This window comes from Cryptomeria japonica, unplaced genomic scaffold, assembly GCF_030272615.1.
Source record: "Cryptomeria japonica unplaced genomic scaffold, Sugi_1.0 HiC_scaffold_187, whole genome shotgun sequence".
Lineage (NCBI taxonomy): Eukaryota > Viridiplantae > Streptophyta > Pinopsida > Cupressales > Cupressaceae > Cryptomeria > Cryptomeria japonica.
Window position 1 is genome coordinate 212,653 of NW_026729009.1, and position 19,909 is coordinate 232,561.

The 19,909-nt window shown below is 34.1% G+C and overlaps 1 protein-coding gene across 1 annotated transcript; it reads left to right on the plus strand.

Annotated features, from left to right (window-relative positions):
* Nucleotides 1-8,451: 8,451 nt before the first annotated feature.
* On the plus strand, nucleotides 8,452-10,667 carry LOC131053162 (endoglucanase 16-like). The gene is made up of 8 exons (XM_057987782.1): nucleotides 8,452-8,658; nucleotides 8,776-8,988; nucleotides 9,074-9,274; nucleotides 9,414-9,491; nucleotides 9,582-9,734; nucleotides 9,826-9,934; nucleotides 10,082-10,245; nucleotides 10,320-10,667. Exons 1-8 carry the CDS (start codon nucleotides 8,452-8,454, stop codon nucleotides 10,665-10,667), a joined length of 1,473 nt encoding a protein of 490 aa, XP_057843765.1.
* The last annotated feature ends 9,242 nt before the right edge of the window (nucleotides 10,668-19,909 follow it).

Genomic DNA, 19,909 nt, shown 5'->3' on the forward strand with positions numbered 1-19,909 from the left:
TTCCAAGATAATAATCCTAGAGTCAAGTTTCCAAGACATATCTTAGATACAATCATCATAGATCTTAAAATCAAGAGGCTCAAAAGGAAAGGTGCCCTTAATATCCCTAAGAGATAAAAGGTAGGGTTGATTTCCAGTTCTAATGAAGGGTAGGAAAAGTGAGAGAAAGAGGAATGTTCTCCCCATACAAATAAGGAGGACACACAACCTCAACTTTATAATTTAAACATATGTCTAATGTGGGCTATTTTATAAATTTGGGATTCTAAAAAACACTATATATCTAATAAGGCTTCGAAACATTTTTTTAGTGTTGTGTATCAATATAGATGTAAAGGCTCCTTTATCAAAAGGGAGACTCTAGAGAGGTAGCTTGAGCTAAGGGTAGAAACATAGAACTAGAGTCCTTGTATTTTTGTTAGGGGGAACACAAATATTTAGATCGACCTCTCTGTGATCATTCCAATCTAACCATATTATCCTATAAAAATGGAAAATGCACGACAAGATTGTTTCCCGCAAGGAATTAGTAATTGTGTCAAGTAATAATTCATCAAAGATGCAACTATTGTGGACAACAGATAATGAGTCCACAATCATTTCCATGTGATTTCACTGCCTTAAATTCAACTCATTTCACTCTTACCCTTACGTTATTTACTCCTTAACACCCTATTGATTTTTTATTTTTTTAGGTCTTTCCCTACATAACAAATCCATTATTTCAATGACTGAAATTTCCTACATTAGCCACTGTTGACCACCCTATACAAAACACCTTTTCCCTCTCAATGTCATTTTCCCTAATTCATTTTTCATTTATAATATTGCACTCGTCATTGACCAGCTTACACTTGGCAATGCATATTAAAAATTGAATTTTTTTTTTGGATTGGCTAGAACCTTTGAATATATCTCTAATATTAGAAAGCCACATAAGTCAACCACATGTATAGTCAAACTGAGACAATAGTGAGAGACAAAAAATATGTAAATAAATAGCTTAATGCATTAACTCAATGAAATATTTAACTTAATAAGATATAAATTTAAATTGAAATATTTTTTGTCATCTAGAATAGAAAGTTTTCTATCTAGGATAGAGACATGTGATGACCATACAAGATAGCACACAGGAACAAATCATATAAAAAGTACATAGTATTCACAAGTAAGGTTATCTAGAAAAAATATCTACACTAACACCCTCCATGCACAACTAGGTGGATACAAAGAGATTAGGGTCTTGAAAACTACAAAGAAACCCTAACAAAGTTGTTAAAGAGAAAACACCTAGTGGGAAAGACTTCCCATTGATGTGGAAAGAGGATGGAAGCAGATTAACTCCACAATATGTTAATGAAGAAGTCTTGAATATTCATGCCTACCTTGATGTTGATCTTGAGTTATGATTAAAACTGATATATAGTAACAAGTACCACAAAGATTCAAGCACACTAACCATAATGAATGACCCTCAAACTAACATGTGACATGATGCAAATGAAATGACATATTCAAGATCATTAACCAAATGCTCTAAATATGAGATGTTATCTCAAATGTACTAAAATGTGTGATGTTATGAGTATGATGTGCTCAAGAAAAACTAAATAATCTAGATACAATTCATGCAAGTTGTCATCAAGAAGAAGATGATATGCAATTAAACTTTTTATGCATGAATCTTCTCTAGGATGGAACATTATTGAAGTTCAATTATTACAATACCCTCGAACCACGCTTGACTTAGTACTTTATCATATTCATTTCCTCGATTAGCACTAACAATTTTTAAAATAATCTCTATAGTCAAATGGGATAAATGAAGCATGCAAAAAACAAGTAGAACATACAATTACCAAGAATGAAAAGAAGCTTATAGTATGCAAAAACAAAATCCTTCTGGTCTTTACAACACGTATAGGAAACTAATCTAAACAATACATATGGGCTGCATAAGAATAAAAGGGCTTGAAGCACAACTAGCATCTCCAATTACTTGCATGATGGTTTTCGTGTCCTCTTCCTAAACCAATCGTGACAGCTATATGAATTGGAACCTCAATACAATTTAACCCCAAATGCTTGATCTATGATATATCGTAGCTCCAAATAAGACATCATACAAGATAGAAGGAACACACATCTACCTTCCAATGTTTAATTTCACAGCTTACTAGATACCTCATAACAAGGTTAAAATAGGTGCAAACACCTCTAAAATTAGTTTATCGCAATAACATGTTATTGGGAAAAACTAATTTAGAGGTGTTTGCACATATTTCAACAAGTTATTGGACTAAACTACTTTTTATGATGTTTGAACCTATTTTGACCTTCTTTTCTACTATCTGGTAAGCTATGAAATTAAACATTGGAAGGTAGATGTGGTTTCCTTATCTTTATAAACTCCTCCATCTTGATGATGGATGATGGAGTATAATCTAAAATGTTGATGTGAAAAATATCTCACACAATTGAAATATAAATTGTGATATATAGTGAGATCACTCTTAGAAACAACAAACTAGTGCACGGTTCTCTTTCAATTAATCCCCCATGGTGTGTTCAACAATTTGCATCAAAGTAAAAATTAGAGAGCAATGCGGGACCGGGAGAAGGGAGAGACTTTGAATTTGAAATTAGGACTAGGCGGCAAAACCCTGCAATGGACAAGCAAACCAGGGGGAGGGCGGAAAGGATGGATCTCAGGACTGCCTGATTCCTCTGAGCCAAATGGAAAGGACCTAGTGGATGGGAACCCAAAAGCTGGTGACAAGCCTCTCGATCCTGATGGGGGGGATGGAGCATCATGTGCTAGACACAGCCCAAGGAAGAGACCTATTTGTAGGGACAATGGTCGATCGTAGACGTCTCTATTCGTTGTCAAACCGAGTGGAAAGTCCTCGCTACTCCCAGTTCATAATATCTCAGAACCAGAAAAGGGTAGATCTTCTATTGCAGTTCCAGACCCAGTAATTGAGCATAACATTAGCCTTATGGCAATGACTCGGGTTGGAAAAATTTTGTGCCCAACGCTGAATATTGATGTTGTCGGGACATTTGTGAAACATAAATGGACGCATAAAGGTCAAGTGGAGATAACGGCTATATCCAAAGGTGCGTTATTGATGCCATTTTCATGTGAAGAAGACATGTTGAGGGTGCTTTGTGATGGTCCTTGCTTGATTGGAAAATCTACGCTTGCACAAAATGGTCGCCTAAGATGGACCTAAATGAGTTATTTTTGGTACAAGCTCCTGTTTGGGTCAGATTGTCGAGCCTTCCTCTAGAGTTATGGGTTGAGGATGTTTTAAAGGAATCGCTAGTTCCTTTTGGGAACTCTTATCTATGGATCCTATCACAATAGCTAGAAGAATACTTACCTTTGCAAGGATTTGTATGGGAGTTATGCAAGGCACGAATATGCCATTATCTATCAAGATTAACTCCAGATTGGGGAAGTGGATCCAACCTATAGAATATGAAAGTGTCCCTTTTGCATGTTTTCACTGCAAAAAATCGAGGCATAATTCTAGAAAATGCCCTCTACAGGTCGTCAAATAGAAAGAGAAGAAAGATAAGACAACGCAATGGAGAGCCAAAAAACCTTCTAAGCAACTGAAGATTGCTGAAAAAGAAAAAAATGGCAGAAGAACCCCAAAGTGTTAGCATCCCTGATACCTTCGAGTAACATGGGAAAATTAACATGGAAAAACCCAAAAACCAGATGGTTGAAGAAGGGAAAGAGGATCAAACAGGAAAATACGAGAGAGAACGGCAAAACACCAATCAGGAGGAACAATGAAGTGATACTCTGGAAGATGGAGAAATATAGGTGGTGTTGCAGACCAAGGAGGAAGCGGATTTGAATTGAATTGTGGAAAACACTAACAGAGATGGCCCTAGATCCGACTATGAGGAAGCCTAGAGGTTTTTGATCCTTGGAGGGATCTTGTGTGATAAAATTTAATTCAAACCATGTGTGATAAGGGCTCAAAGAAGTCAGTCATCATACATTTTCTTGAATATATTTTTGCCCTATTAAGAGATCCCTCTTGAATTTATATAAAAAATAATACATTTTATTGAGAAGGGTCTAAATGAGCATGTAGAATTCCTCATAATTAAAAGAATATTTTAAAAGTGTAGCCAGATTGAGATATTCTCAATCCTCTGTTGACGCAGTTGATGTAGAACCAGGTGATGCAGTGAATAAAAGAGTTTTGAAATTTGTGACGCCGCTGAAAAAGAAATCTGCTTAAAGAACAAACCTAGTTCATTGTCAAAGATCTTACAGTTGTTTGATTCAAGACCTATTTCCATAGTATTATATACACCAACATAATGGGGCTTCCTCTTCAAGCATTTCTTAGGGAAAATTCATCTATCCATCCCTTACCATTAAACAAGTCATGCTTTTTCACAACCCTTTAATTATCATGATCAATAGATATGAACCCGACCATGACATATAGAACACAAATGGAACAAAGATCCATAATTCTGAAGAAAATCAAATATATTAGATAGGAATACAAAAACAACCTGAGAAGGAAAAAAAGTTGAGGAACCTTTAGATTAAGAACCTCTTCGCCCACTATAATAATGATCGCCCTCTAGATTGTCGCACAATCCCACTTGAAGATGTACTTCATATGCTTCATTGTGTGGGACACATGAGTTGGAAACTCACAGTCAGTAAATGTAATTGAAATGCATTATTTCAAATGCTTATACTCTATTATTTCAACCAGCAGTAGACAAAGAGAACAAAGAGAAAAAAATGATGAAACAAAATGTTCATTTTTCCCTCCTAAATCCATCTCCTCAAATGCCACCCAAATCTACGGAAACAGTAAGCTCAAAATAGAAATGTAATCATACAAGTGAGGGATTTGAAGTAGATTGAAGTAATTATTTTCCTACTTTCTTAACCTTGCCAGTATCTGATCAAAACCTATTGCACATCGAAAAATCATTTCCATTTTTATGAGATGCTCTAGGAATGTACCACGATTCCCTAAGGAAAAGCAACTTGACAGTCAAATCAGAAAGAAGGAATTATAATCGGCCTTAAATGGTGTTACCAATATATATTTCCCACACTACTTGGTAATCTTGCACAAATGTTGGAAAGATGCCACCTCAGTCATGTCGAAGAACACTTTTCCTATGATGTGAGAAGAATGACAGTCTTTTAAATCTTCACTACCATGCTTCATCTGAATGTGTTGTGTCTTATGTCCGTTAAATATGATGCATGCGTCAGTTCGCCTGAAATAATCAGAACAAAATAAGGCTAATTAAATGGTTGTGACATGGCTAAGGGTGTCAATTCTTCATCCATGAGGATTTCTTCATAAATTAACAAAATTTCGCCCAAATTTAGCCAACATCCTTTATCGGCTAGGAAATCTTCTAATCCATTGGAAGATCCAAGTTTCCATCCAGCCATCCTTATGATTGAAGGTTTTTGTCCTCACTGATGAGATAATGTAAAGCATTAGACAAATTCATCAAATCAATCATGCCTTTCTTCTTCCATCCAATCTCCCTATAAAGAACTCCAAGAAGCATCTAGAACATTAGGTCGTCTTAGCTGATTAAAATGTTAATTATACTTTGGAGAACTTTATTATAATAAAGTGATATATATATATATATATATATAATTTAATTAAAATAATTACATTAAAATAATTACATTAAATCATCATTTAAATATTTTTAATAATTTTTACCACTTAATAAACGTAAATTTAATTATAAATGTCACGTAAAAATTGGGAACATTACACTTTTTTGTTTTCAATTGATTTTTCTTGATGATTCATATTGTCCTGCAAATCTTTTTGAGTGATACTCAACTACTAATTTCTTTGTTACTACTACTTCTAACTTTCTTAGAGGATTTTTTAGGACGAACCATTTCACTATTCAACTTTCACTATGATCCTTTGATATCATCACAAGTTGTGAAACTTGAACCAAGATATGTCTCTAAATTTCTTTCAAGAAGTGGGTTATCTCAATGGGAAAACCTTTTATCATCTATTTTGAAAATTAGCTTATCTCCAACCCAATGGAGAAATAGAAATAATGCAGGTATTATAAACTAGAAATAAGTTTCCTATTTAGACCATTCATATCAGTCTAATTCTAAATAATTGTCTTCTAAATTTACTTCATTTTTTATTCCCAGTTAGTGTCAACGTGTAATGTTCCCTTTTGGGATGATCCTAAATCTTTCCCTAAAATCAAATGTTCAATTAAAAATAAGAAATATAGAATATTAATTATAAATTTCCTTTCCAATGTAAACTTTGGTACTAACCCTACAAATATAGAATATAGAACTCCATTTCCCATAATCAACCATAATAGGGGTTGGAGAAGAAGCACGATAAGACACCTGGAACAGTCACCATAACTAAGCCCAAGAGTGTGGAGCATCTAACGAGGAAAACATGATACCTTGGCCCCAAGTGGCAGGAACGCTTCTCCATCCAACATGAGGTAAGCTACTTAAAAGGAGGACTTGTATCAACTCTCCAAACTGTGGTTGCACAATAGGGTTCCTGGAATGTTCGCCATAATTAAGACCAATGGCATGTAGCTCTATTCTTGGGTGTGAGAAAGTTACAATCACATGGGGAGGGGGGGGGGGGGGTGGTGGGCAACATTTTCTTGTTCAATGCACCTTGTATGTCTTATTAAAAAAGAATACACAAGTGTGAGACATCTATGATAGGAGAGGAATCACTGTATTCTTCATAATTATGAAAGGTAGTGATGATGACCTCTTGTCCTAGTTTATGAATAGCATGAAAAGTGGGAGATTTATGGTGGGTGGTATCAATTTAGAGGTTTCAGAAGAGATTATTGTCCGAGTGATTGCGTTGAAGTGTGATGGAAAAAAAGTCTCTCGAATAAGTAAACAAATTCTTATGAGGAGTGCATTTCAATGTTTCTAGAGAATGGTGAGGGACTAAAGAGACACTAGAATCGATTTAGAAAAGAAAACATTTCATTATTGTGAGGATCCATTACCTACCATATGATAAAGTACTTCATATTGGAGGGACAATTTGTAACAATCCACAGGTACAATTTCCCCATTCTTAATCACTTAAGACATAATAAGCTTGTTAGTTATCCATTATTTTTATTTTCTTCCCTGGACAAGTGTTCTTTTAAAGATTTTTACCCACCCTTATATAAGGGCTTCATTTATACCATTTACAATTACTGCTTGGATAAAACCCCACTCTCAACCCCACTGCACCGTATAATTCTCCTAATGATCATGACCAGAAGCCTCCTCATCCTAGTAGTTCCAAAAGGAAATTTTCCTCTAAAGATGAAAGACGCATCTCTCTCCCACGCCATTTTATTTGGATGTCTAATGGTTTGGGGTCATTCCTTACTTAATCTAATAAAAAACAACTAGAAACTATAGAAGATTGAGGAAACCAACATGCGAGCACTAGAGAAACTAAGATTGATCTAACAATAGTAGGTCTTATATGGCCTACCACTCCTTATTGAGAAACTCTTGTTTTACTTCAAATGACTTTTCACTACGGAAGAGGCTTGAACCAGCCACTGCAAGCAAAGGAGGATACAAGTAGGGAGTGTCCTCTAAATGGCTTTTCTTTTTTTGAACTAGAGTGGTGAGAACTATGATGAGGCTAAAGACCAGCTTATTGCAACTTTCATTTCTCTTTTCTCTTATGCAACTCCTATTGAAAATATTGAATAATAATGACTATACTATTGACAAATACCTTACAATAAACAATTAAATTCAGATTGTATTTTTTAAAGTATAGTATAACATCATGTAAACCAAAAATATTTTTCCAATACTTGATACAAATATATAATACAATAATTACTTACTACACGTATGTATATTATATTAAAGCATTAATCCTAAAACCGAATTTTAACAATAGTATTATATCTTAAATCAAACTACAAACTTTCACCTGCCTTAGCCTGTAATTAGAATCGTTTTCTCCCTTACTATTCATCAACGAACAACGATAATTACTAACGGTAGCATTGCGGTGCAGACGGAAAATAATACAAATCAAAACAAATGCTAAAACTTATAATTCTTGTGAACAAGAACAAATCAAAATTGAAGGTAAAACGTATATATCTTGTGAAACGTATAATTCTTGTGAACAACAATCGAAAAAAAGACAAATGATATAAGGCATCAACCTGATTTCTCGTATTAACTGTTTGAGGTGCTGAGTATTTATCGTTTATTTTGTGGTGTCCCATGCTCTAAATCTTGCAGTTCCCATGCATTACTCAGCAACAGAAACTCATACACAGTCCTCGTGATAAATACTAGCTTTATCCCACGACTAACAAGTCTATAAATTTAGCGCACAATTCTAAATTGCATATCAAAGAAAGAAGAGAATCCATATGGCCAAGGCAATGGAAGCGCTTTTGGCAGTGGTGTTGTTGCTGTTTTGTGGTGAGTGGCAGGTGGTTCGTGGAGAATTCGATTACAGAGATGCTCTATCTAAGTCTATCCTCTTTCTAGAGGCCCAACGATCCGGTAAACTCCCACAATCTCAGCGAGTAAAGTGGAGAGGAGATTCTGGCCTCACAGATGGGAAGTTGCAAAACGTAAGTAGAAGGAGAAATAAATCCCTATTCAATTTATTTAGAAATAAAAATAGAAGTGGATCATACTATCATTCCAAATTGACTCCATACAAAATTTTATGTGCAACTCAACTGCAGGTTGATTTAGCTGGGGGTTACTACGATGCAGGCGATAACGTGAAATATGGGCTTCCCATGGCATTCACTATCACCACACTCGCTTGGGGCACACTGGATTATGGGAAAGAGTTGAAAGCTGCAGGAGAGATTCAGAATGCAAGGGACGCTATTAGATGGGGAACTGACTACTTTCTCAAGGCTAGTGCAACTCCAAATGAATTATGGGTTCAGGTAAAGAAATCTAATCTAAAATATTCAGCATTCATTCTTCAAGATTATGAAAAACTGACGAGGTTGATCTTGATGCATGAAATAGGTGGGTGATCCCCAGGCAGACCATAATTGTTGGGAGCGTCCAGAAGATATGGACACTCCTCGATCTCTTTACAAGATTGATAAAGACACCCCTGGATCAGAAATTGCAGCAGAAACGGCCGCAGCCTTGGCTGCCTCCTCCATTGTTTTCAGATTCACAAACCCTCGTTACTCACACCTTCTCCTCCAACGTTCTCAATCGGTATGTTTGGGTGCTCAAGTAAAATAGAAAACATAGCTGTTAACTAACACAGCAAAATCAACAAGTTTCATCCATCCATTTTGAGAAAAACCTTATACATCCATCTTCTTTCTAACCGGCCATTCATGTTTCCCTTCAGCTCTTCAGCTTTGCCGATCGATACAAGGGCACCTACGGAGGAGAGTGTCCATTTTATTGCTCTGTTTCAGGCTACAATGTAAGAAGACTTTGGTTTTCTCTTAACATATGCACTTGTAACCAGAATTTGGTTTTCTTTTAACATATGCACTTGTAAATATGATCTCAGGACGAGCTTCTATGGGCTGCATCTTGGCTATACAGAGCTACCAAATCCTCATATTATTCCAACTATATTATCCAGCACGACGATGTAAAGGCATATGTTAATGAATTCAACTGGGACCTCAAATATGCTGGAGTTCAAGTGCTTCTAACAGACGTAAGCGTAGACTGATTGGTGCAATTTTTTAAATAAAATGTAATATAAACATACTCTAGCTTAAAGCTAACTTATGCACTTCACCAACCAGTTATATTTCCAAGGGGAAGCTCAATTCTCAGCCTATAGAAGTAATGCAGAACGCTTTGTTTGTTCACTTCTTCCAGGCAGTCCCATTCGTTCTGTTAAAACCACCCCAGGTGAACTCTCTATCTCTTCACCAGTACCACTAACAATCAATCCTTTTTCTAGTCACAACCATATAAATCCTCTGTTACTACTCCTCTTCTAATCATAGCCCTCAAAATTCTCTTAGTGATATCTGTAATACAATTCTTTTGTTACAGGAGGTTTGTTGTATGTTAGAGATGGCGCCAACACTCAATATGTTACCAGTGCTGCTTTTTTGATGGCAAGATACAGTGATTTACTATCAGCTAAGAAGCGAACATTGTCATGCGGCAACACTCTCTTTAAACCCAACGACGTTATGGGCTTCGCAAAGCTACAAGTAAGCACACTACATTATCTGTTTTTGTATTTTGGAGCATACAATATAACGAATCCTAATCATATCCTTTGCAGATTGATTATTTATTAGGAAGGAATCCTCTGGGCATTTCATATATGGTAGGATACGGTTCCAAATATCCAAGGCAACCACATCACAGAGGAGCATCTGTAGTTTCCATTCATCAACAACCAAGGAAGATCAAATGCATTGAAGGTTTTATGAACTGGTTTCACAAAGATTCTTCCAATCCAAACACACTAATTGGGGCAATAGTGGGGGGCCCAGATAAATATGATCGTTTTGTAGACCTCAGGACCAAATCTAGCATGCTTGAACCTACAACATACATAAATTCTCCTCTTGTGGGTGTTCTTGCAAAATTGTACAGAATGACATGCAAAACTAACAGGCAGTGTTGATTTTCTTGGACATCAAAGAACTAGGAAAAATCTTTCCATCAATCATTGGAAATGACAGATTATGTTGCACTAGAGTATTTACAATTGTGGGAGGCTATATGAGAAAAGGCCCCCAAGATGAATCATGTCATTATTAACACAATAAAAATTATTATTTTCAAGTTACAGCTTTTATGTTGGTTCTAAAGTAAAAAATATATAAATCTATTTATGTTAGAATTAGAATTGAATATTATTAATAGTTTATGTTTTAATATAATAAAAAAGTGATATTATTAATTTTTTTGTTATGCTGATAGGTATTATACAATTTCATTAGGGGTAGTTAGAATTTGTATACATACAAATTTCTCCTTAAATCACATGGATGAACAATAATCATGGTCATTATTACTTGATTATGAAACTAGTTTACTTTTTAATATTGTTACAATTATTAATATGAAATTTAATATTGTTAAAATTGCTAAATTGAAATGTGTAATGTGCTCAAAGGTGTGATATGATTATATTAAGGATGGTGATAACTTGTGCACATACAAACTTTTTCTTAAATTACATTCATCAACAATAACCATTGTCATCAATTAATTATAATACTTTCACCCTCTAAAAAATGGAAATCCCCCATCCCATGTCTTCATTATTATACATGAGCCAAATTTATTTGTTGGATTGTACATTGTCTCTCACATTATTATACATCAACCAATTTATTTGTTGCATTGTACATTGTCTCTCGCGCTTTTTTATCACAAATTCATAGGTGCTCAATGAAGCCGTGCCTATTTACTCTAAAGCATATTTTCTAAACAATTTAATTCACTCATCTCACTATTTCTTTTAAATACAAGTAATAATAACTCAATGTGACAATAATTCTCGCAACAATAATATATTAATGAATAAAAACTCAATCGCCAATAAGTTGAAAACAGCAATTATGCTTTTACCATGAGCCCAAGTACCTTGGAAAGAAATAATAAAGCAATAAATAAAATGCATCATTCACATTATAGCCATCAACAAATGGCTGAAGAGAGAAACCCTTCACGCCGATGTGCAATTGGTTATGTAGCTTTTGAATACCACATTATTTTATTTTTCTAAAGAAAATATGATGTTTTATTTTCATTTTATATTTTCTTCCCCTACAAGTTCCCATTCATTCACCTGGCAATATATTGATTTACTTCTTATGATTTTGATTTTTTTTTAAATAATTGTTTACAATTTTATATTTATAGGTAATTCTTTTATTGACAAGTTGTGGAATGAGGGCCCACTCATATAAAAAATGGCATATAAAATAGAGAGTGAAATCTAATTGAAAAATGAGGAGAAAAGAAGAGGAAGAAGACAGAGGAAGTTGACAAAGTTTAAGTTTGCTAAAACATATTAACAAACCATCCTTCCAAAATTTGACTAAAAGTAACTTTGCTTTAATGTCAAAGGACAAAAAGACTTCACTATTTTTCTTTAATTTTCTCTTGGTAAGGAGTGCTTGAGAGATCCACTAAGAGGCCTTTCAAATAGAGGCTTGGGATTCCATTTTATATTTTTCAACCCTGGATTTCATACTTGGTCACTTATCAAGTTTACCAATGTTTAATCAAAATCGTACTCTTAGTCTAGCGTGATATTCGTGATGTTAGGGCAAATAAATTCATCTTAATGGTCCAAAAATTCATTCAGAAAACAAATGCGCTACTTACATGAAACATGAAGGAGATCCTCATCTTCAAAAGGATGGAATTTTTCCTATTGAGAAATATCCTTACTTTTAGAGGTTTGATGATTGCACTGGAAAGTCACCAAACAACACAATTCTACAGCACAAGAGAGAACTATATTCATAGAAATAACCCCAACAACCATAGTAATAAAGGAATTTTGCAAGGAATAATTTAATAAAATCCAATTGTTTTGTCAAAATAAGTCAAGATTAGAGCTACCATTTTTGTAAATCCCTTTCTGGAGGTCACCAATATAAAGATTTGATATATATTTTGTATTGCAGCCCATAATTTTGAGCCCCATTTATTAAATCTAAAACAACGCTCTGAAAGACCATAACGACTAGTATGCTGAAACCATGCACCATATAAAATTTAATTCCAACCATGTGTGATAAAGGCTCAAAGAAGTTAGCCATCATGCATTTTCTTGAATATATTTTTGCCCTATTAAGAGATCCCTCTTTAATTTCTATAAAAAATAATACACTTTATTGAGAAGGGTCTAAATGAGCATGTATAATTCCTCATAATTAAAAGAATATTTTAAAAGTGTAGCCAAATTGAGATATTCTCGATCCTATGTTGACGCAGTTGATGTAGAACCAAGTGATGACGTGAATAAAAGAGTTCTGAAATTTGGGATGCCTCTGAAGAAGGAATCTGCTCAAAGAACAAACTTGGTTCATTGTCAAAGATCTTACAGTTGTTTGATTCAAGACCTATTTTCATAGTATTATCTAGACTAACATAATGGGGCTTCTTCAAAAGAAAAATTTAGGGAAAATACATCTATCCATCCCTTACCTTTAAACAAGTCATGCTTTTTCACAACCCTTTCAATATCATGATCAGTAGATACGAACCCGTACCTGACATATAGAACACAAATGGAACAGAGATCCATAATTCTGAAGCAAATCAAATGCATTAGATAGGAATACAAAAACAACCTAAGAAGGAAAAAAAAATTGAGGAGCCTTCAGGTTAAGAACCTCTTCGCCCACTATAATAATGATCGCCCGCTAGATTGTCGCACAATCCCACTTGAAGATGTACTTCATATGCTTCGTTGTGTAGGACACATATGTTGGAAACTCACAGTTAGTAAATGTAACTCAAATGCATCAGTTCAAAGGATTATACTCTATTATTTCAACCACTAGTAGACATAGAGAACAAAGAGAAAAAAATGATGAAACAAAATGTTCATTTTTCCCTCCTAAATCCATCTCCTCAAATGCCACCCAAATCTACGGAAACAGTAAGCTCAAAATAGAAATGTAATCATACAAGTGAGGTATTTGAAGTAGATTGAAGTAATTATTTTCTTACTTTCTTAACCTTTCCAGTGTCTAATCAAAACCTATTGCACATCAAAAAATCATTTCTATTTTCATGAGATGCGCTAGAAAAGTACCATGATTTCCTAAGGAAAAGCCACTTGACACTCAAATCAGAAAAAAGGAATTATAATCGACCTTAAATGGTGTTACTAATATATACATACATAGATACATACATATATCTTTGTGTGTGTTTGTGTGTACGTAGACAAATTTGTCATCCCATTATGGAGGCGAGATGTGGGCATATAAGGAAAGAAAGTAGACAAATGGTCCATTCAAGTTAAGCTAGGAGGTCAAATGACAAATGTACTTTCAAGTCCTTGAACTTAATGGATAGGCTCAAGGAACCTTATATGATCTCTCGTGGGCTTCATAGCATGGATGAGTCATTGGGTAAATCCTCAAAGAAAACTCACATGTATTTATAATTATTAGGATTATGATTAGAATTGTCTTTATAACTTGTTGGACTATATGTGTATCTTTTGATAACAAATTTGATTGCAAGTTATAAATCAAGACACTAAGTTGACAAATCTCTACTTCCAACACAATCCCAACACTTGTTCAGAATTTTAGGGACAATCAAATAGAGCCCTAATAGAAATTAGTGATTCTCATGATAGCAACAAAATAGTGGAAGATGACCAAAAAGAGGGCACAATAAAGTAGGTCAACCTTTGGAGACTCAATGTTTAACCAATTTCATTTGGATTGACCTGAAAACTCTTTCACAAAAGGATGCTTTTCCATAATTTCCAAGATAATAATCCTAGAGTCAAGTTTCCAAGACATATCTTAGATACAATCATCATAGATCTTAAAATCAAGAGGCTCAAAAGGAAAGGTGACCTTAATATCCCTAAGAGATAAAAGGTAGGGTTGATTTCCAGTTCTAATGAAGGGTAGGAAAAGTGAGAGAAAGAGGAATGTTCTCCCCATACATATAAGGAGGACACACAACCTCAACTTTATAATTTAACCATATGTCTAATGTGGGCTATTTTTTAAATTTGGGATTCTAAAAAACACTATATATCTAATAAGGCTTCGAAACATTTTTTTAGTGTTGTGTATCAATATAGATGTAAAGGCTCCTTTATCAAAAGGGAGACTCTAGAGAGGTAGCTTCAGCTAAGGGTAGAAACATAGAACTAGAGTCCTTGTATTTCTGTTAGGGGGAACACAAATATTTAGATCGACCTCTCTGTGATCATTCCAATCTAACCATATTATCCTATAAAAATGGAAAATGCACGACAAGATTGTTTCCCGCAAGGAATTAGTAATTGTGTCAAGTAATAATTCATCAAAGATGCAACTATTGTGGACAACAGATAATGAGTCCACAATCATTTCCATGTGATTTCACTACCTTAAATTCAACTCATTTCACTCTTACCCTTACGTTATTTACTCCTTAACACCCTATTGATTTTTTATCTTTTTAGGTCTTTCCCTACATAACAAATCCATTATTTCAATGACTGAAATTTCCTACATTAGCCACTGTTGACCACCCTATACAAAACACCTTTTCCCTCTCAATGTCATTTTCCCTAATTCATTTTTCATTTATAATATTGCACTCGTCATTGACCAGCTTTCACTTGGCAATGCATATTAAAAATTGATTTTTTTTTTTGGATTGGCTAGAACCTTTGAATATATCTCTAATATTAGAAAGCCACATAAGTCAACCACATGTATAGTCAAACTGAGACAATAGTGAGAGACAAAAAATATGTAAATAAATATCTTAATGCATTAACTCAATGAAATATTTAACTTAATAAGATATAAATTTAAATTGAAATATTTTTTGTCATCTAGAATAGAAAGTTTTCTATCTAGGATAGAGACATGTGATGACCATACAAGATAGCACACAGGAACAAATCATATAAAAAGTACATAGTATTCACAAGTAAGGTTATTTAGAAAAAATATCTACACTAACACCCTCCATGCACAACTAGGTGGATACAAAGAGATTAGGGTCTTGAAAAGTACAAAGAAACCCTAACAAAGTTGTTAAAGAGAAAACACCTAGTGGGAAAGACTTCCCATTGATGTGGAAAGAGGATGGAAGCAGATTAACTCCATAATATGTTAATGAAAAAGTCTTGAATATTCATGCCTACCTTGATGTTGATCTTGAGTTATGACTAAAACTGATATATGGTAACAAGTACCACAAAGATTCAAGCACACTAACCATAATGAATGACCCTCAAACTAACATGTGACATGATGCAAATGAAATGACATATTCAAGATCATTAACCAAATGCTCTAAATATGAGATGTTATCTCAAATGTACTAAAATGTGTGATGTTATGAGTATGATGTGCTCAAGAAAAACTAAATAATCTAGATACAATTCATGCAAGTTGTCATCAAGAAGAAGATGATATGCAATTAAACGTTTTATGCATGAATCTTCTCTAGGATGGAACATTATTGAAGTTCAATTATTACAATACCCTCGAACCACGCTTGACTTAGTACTTTATCATATTCATTTCCTCGATTAGCACTAACAATTTTTAAAATAATCTCTATAGTCAAATGGGATAAATGAAGCATGCAAAAAACAAGTAGAACATACAATTACCAAGAATGAAAAGAAGCTTATAGTATGCAAAAACAAAATCCTTCTGGTCTTTACAACACGTATAGGAAACTAATCTAAACAATACATATGGGCTGCATAAGAATAAAAGGGCTTGTAGCACAACTAGCATCTCCAATTACTTGCATGATGGTTTTCGTGTCCTCTTCCTAAACCAATGATGACAACTATATGAATTGGAACCTCAATACAATTTAACCCCAAATGCTTGATCTATGATATATCGTAGCTCCAAATAAGAAATCATACAAGATAGAAGGAACACACATCTACCTTCCAATGTTTAATTTCACAGCTTACTAGATACCTCATAACAAGGTTAAAATAGGTGCAAACACCTCTAAAATTAGTTTATCGCAATAACATGTTATTGGGAAAAACTAATTTAGAGGTGTTTGCACATATTTCAACAAGTTATTGGACTAAACTACTTTTTATGATGTTTGAACCTATTTCGACCTTCTTTTCTACTATCTAGTAAGCTATGAAATTAAACATTGGAAGGTAGATGTGGTTTCCTTATCTTTATAAACTCCTCCATCTTGATGATGGATGATGGAGTATAATCTAAAATGTTGATGTGAAAAATATCTCACACAATTGAAATATAAATTGTGATATATAGTGAGATCACTCTTAGAAACAACAAACTAGTGCACGGTTCTCTTTCAATTAATCCCCCATGGTCTGTTCAACAATTTGCATCAAAGTAAAAATTAGAGAGCGATGCGGGACCGGGAGAAGGGAGAGACTTTGAATTTGAAATTAGGACTAGGTGGGAAACCCTGCAATGGACAAGCAAACCAGGGGGAGGGCGGAAAGGATGGATCTCAGGACTGCCTGATTCCTCTGAGCCAAATGGAAAGGACCTAGTCGATGGGAACCCAAAAGCTGGAGACTCAACGTTTAACCAATTTCATTTGGATTGACCTGAAAACTCTTTCAAAAAAGGATGCTTTTCCATAATTTCCAAGATAATAATCCTAGAGTCAAGTTTCCAAGACATATCTTAGATACAATCATCATAGATCTTAAAATCAAGAGGCTCAAAAGGAAAGGTGCCCTTAATATCCCTAAGAGATAAAAGGTAGGGTTGATTTCCAGTTCTAATGAAGGGTAGGAAAAGTGAGAGAAAGAGGAATGTTCTCCCCATACATATAAGGAGGACACACAACCTCAACTTTATAATTTAAACATATGTCTAATGTGGGCTATTTTATAAATTTGGGATTCTAAAAAACACTATATATCTAATAAGGCTTCGAAACATTTTTTTAGTGTTGTGTATCAATATAGATGTAAAGGCTCCTTTATCAAAAGGGAGACTCTAGAGAGGTAGCTTGAGCTAAGGGTAGAAACATAGAACTAGAGTCCTTGTATTTTTGTTAGGGGGAACACAAATATTTAGATCGACCTCTCTTTGATCATTCCAATCTAACCATATTATCCTATAAAAATGGAAAATGCACGACAAGATTGTTTCCCGCAAGGAATTAGTAATTGTGTCAAGTAATAATTCATCAAAGATGCAACTATTGTGGACAACAGATAATGAGTCCACAATCATTTCCATGTGATTTCACTGCCTTAAATTCAACTCATTTCACTCTTACCCTTACGTTATTTACTCCTTAACACCCTATTGATTTTTTATTTTTTTAGGTCTTTCCCTACATAACAAATCCATTATTTCAATGACTGAAATTTCCTACATTAGCCACTGTTGACCACCCTATACAAAACACCTTTTCCCTCTCAATGTCATTTTCCCTAATTCATTTTTCATTTATAATATTGCACTCGTCATTGACCAGCTTACACTTGGCAATGCATATTAAAAATTGAATTTTTTTTTTGGATTGGCTAGAACCTTTGAATATATCTCTAATATTAGAAAGCCACATAAGTCAACCACATGTATAGTCAAACTGAGACAATAGTGAGAGACAAAAAATATGTAAATAAATAGCTTAATGCATTAACTCAATGAAATATTTAACTTAATAAGATATAAATTTAAATTGAAATATTTTTTGTCATCTAGAATAGAAAGTTTTCTATCTAGGATAGAGACATGTGATGACCATACAAGATAGCACACAGGAACAAATCATATAAAAAGTACATAGTATTCACAAGTAAGGTTATCTAGAAAAAATATCTACACTAACACCCTCCATGCACAACTAGGTGGATACAAAGAGATTAGGGTCTTGAAAACTACAAAGAAACCCTAACAAAGTTGTTAAAGAGAAAACACCTAGTGGGAAAGACTTCCCATTGATGTGGAAAGAGGATGGAAGCAGATTAACTCCACAATATGTTAATGAAGAAGTCTTGAATATTCATGCCTACCTTGATGTTGATCTTGAGTTATGATTAAAACTGATATATAGTAACAAGTACCACAAAGATTCAAGCACACTAACCATAATGAATGACCCTCAAACTAACATGTGACATGATGCAAATGAAATGACATATTCAAGATCATTAACCAAATGCTCTAAATATGAGATGTTATCTCAAATGTACTAAAATGTGTGATGTTATGAGTATGATGTGCTCAAGAAAAACTAAATAATCTAGATACAATTCATGCAAGTTGTCATCAAGAAGAAGATGATATGCAATTAAACTTTTTATGCATGAATCTTCTCTAGGATGGAACATTATTGAAGTTCAATTATTACAATACCCTCGAACCACGCTTGACTTAGTACTTTATCATATTCATTTCCTCGATTAGCACTAACAATTTTTAAAATAATCTCTATAGTCAAATGGGATAAATGAAGCATGCAAAAAACAAGTAGAACATACAATTACCAAGAATGAAAAGAAGCTTATAGTATGCAAAAACAAAATCCTTCTGGTCTTTACAACACGTATAGGAAACTAATCTAAACAATACATATGGGCTGCATAAGAATAAAAGGGCTTGAAGCACAACTAGCATCTCCAATTACTTGCATGATGGTTTTCGTGTCCTCTTCCTAAACCAATCGTGACAGCTATATGAATTGGAACCTCAATACAATTTAACCCCAAATGCTTGATCTATGATATATCGTAGCTCCAAATAAGACATCATACAAGATAGAAGGAACACACATCTACCTTCCAATGTTTAATTTCACAGCTTACTAGATACCTCATAACAAGGTTAAAATAGGTGCAAACACCTCTAAAATTAGTTTATCGCAATAACATGTTATTGGGAAAAACTAATTTAGAGGTGTTTGCACATATTTCAACAAGTTATTGGACTAAACTACTTTTTATGATGTTTGAACCTATTTTGACCTTCTTTTCTACTATCTGGTAAGCTATGAAATTAAACATTGGAAGGTAGATGTGGTTTCCTTATCTTTATAAACTCCTCCATCTTGATGATGGATGATGGAGTATAATCTAAAATGTTGATGTGAAAAATATCTCACACAATTGAAATATAAATTGTGATATATAGTGAGATCACTCTTAGAAACAACAAACTAGTGCACGGTTCTCTTTCAATT

Coding starts and splice junctions, on each gene's coding strand:
- LOC131053162 (XM_057987782.1), top strand. CDS start 8,452: ATGGCCAAGGCAATGGAAGCGCTTTTGGCAGTGGTGTTGTTGCTGTTT. Junction 8,659..8,775: donor CAGATGGGAAGTTGCAAAAC/GTAAGTAGAAGG, acceptor ACTCAACTGCAG/GTTGATTTAGCTGGGGGTTA. Junction 9,935..10,081: donor TTCTGTTAAAACCACCCCAG/GTGAACTCTCTA, acceptor CTTTTGTTACAG/GAGGTTTGTTGTATGTTAGA.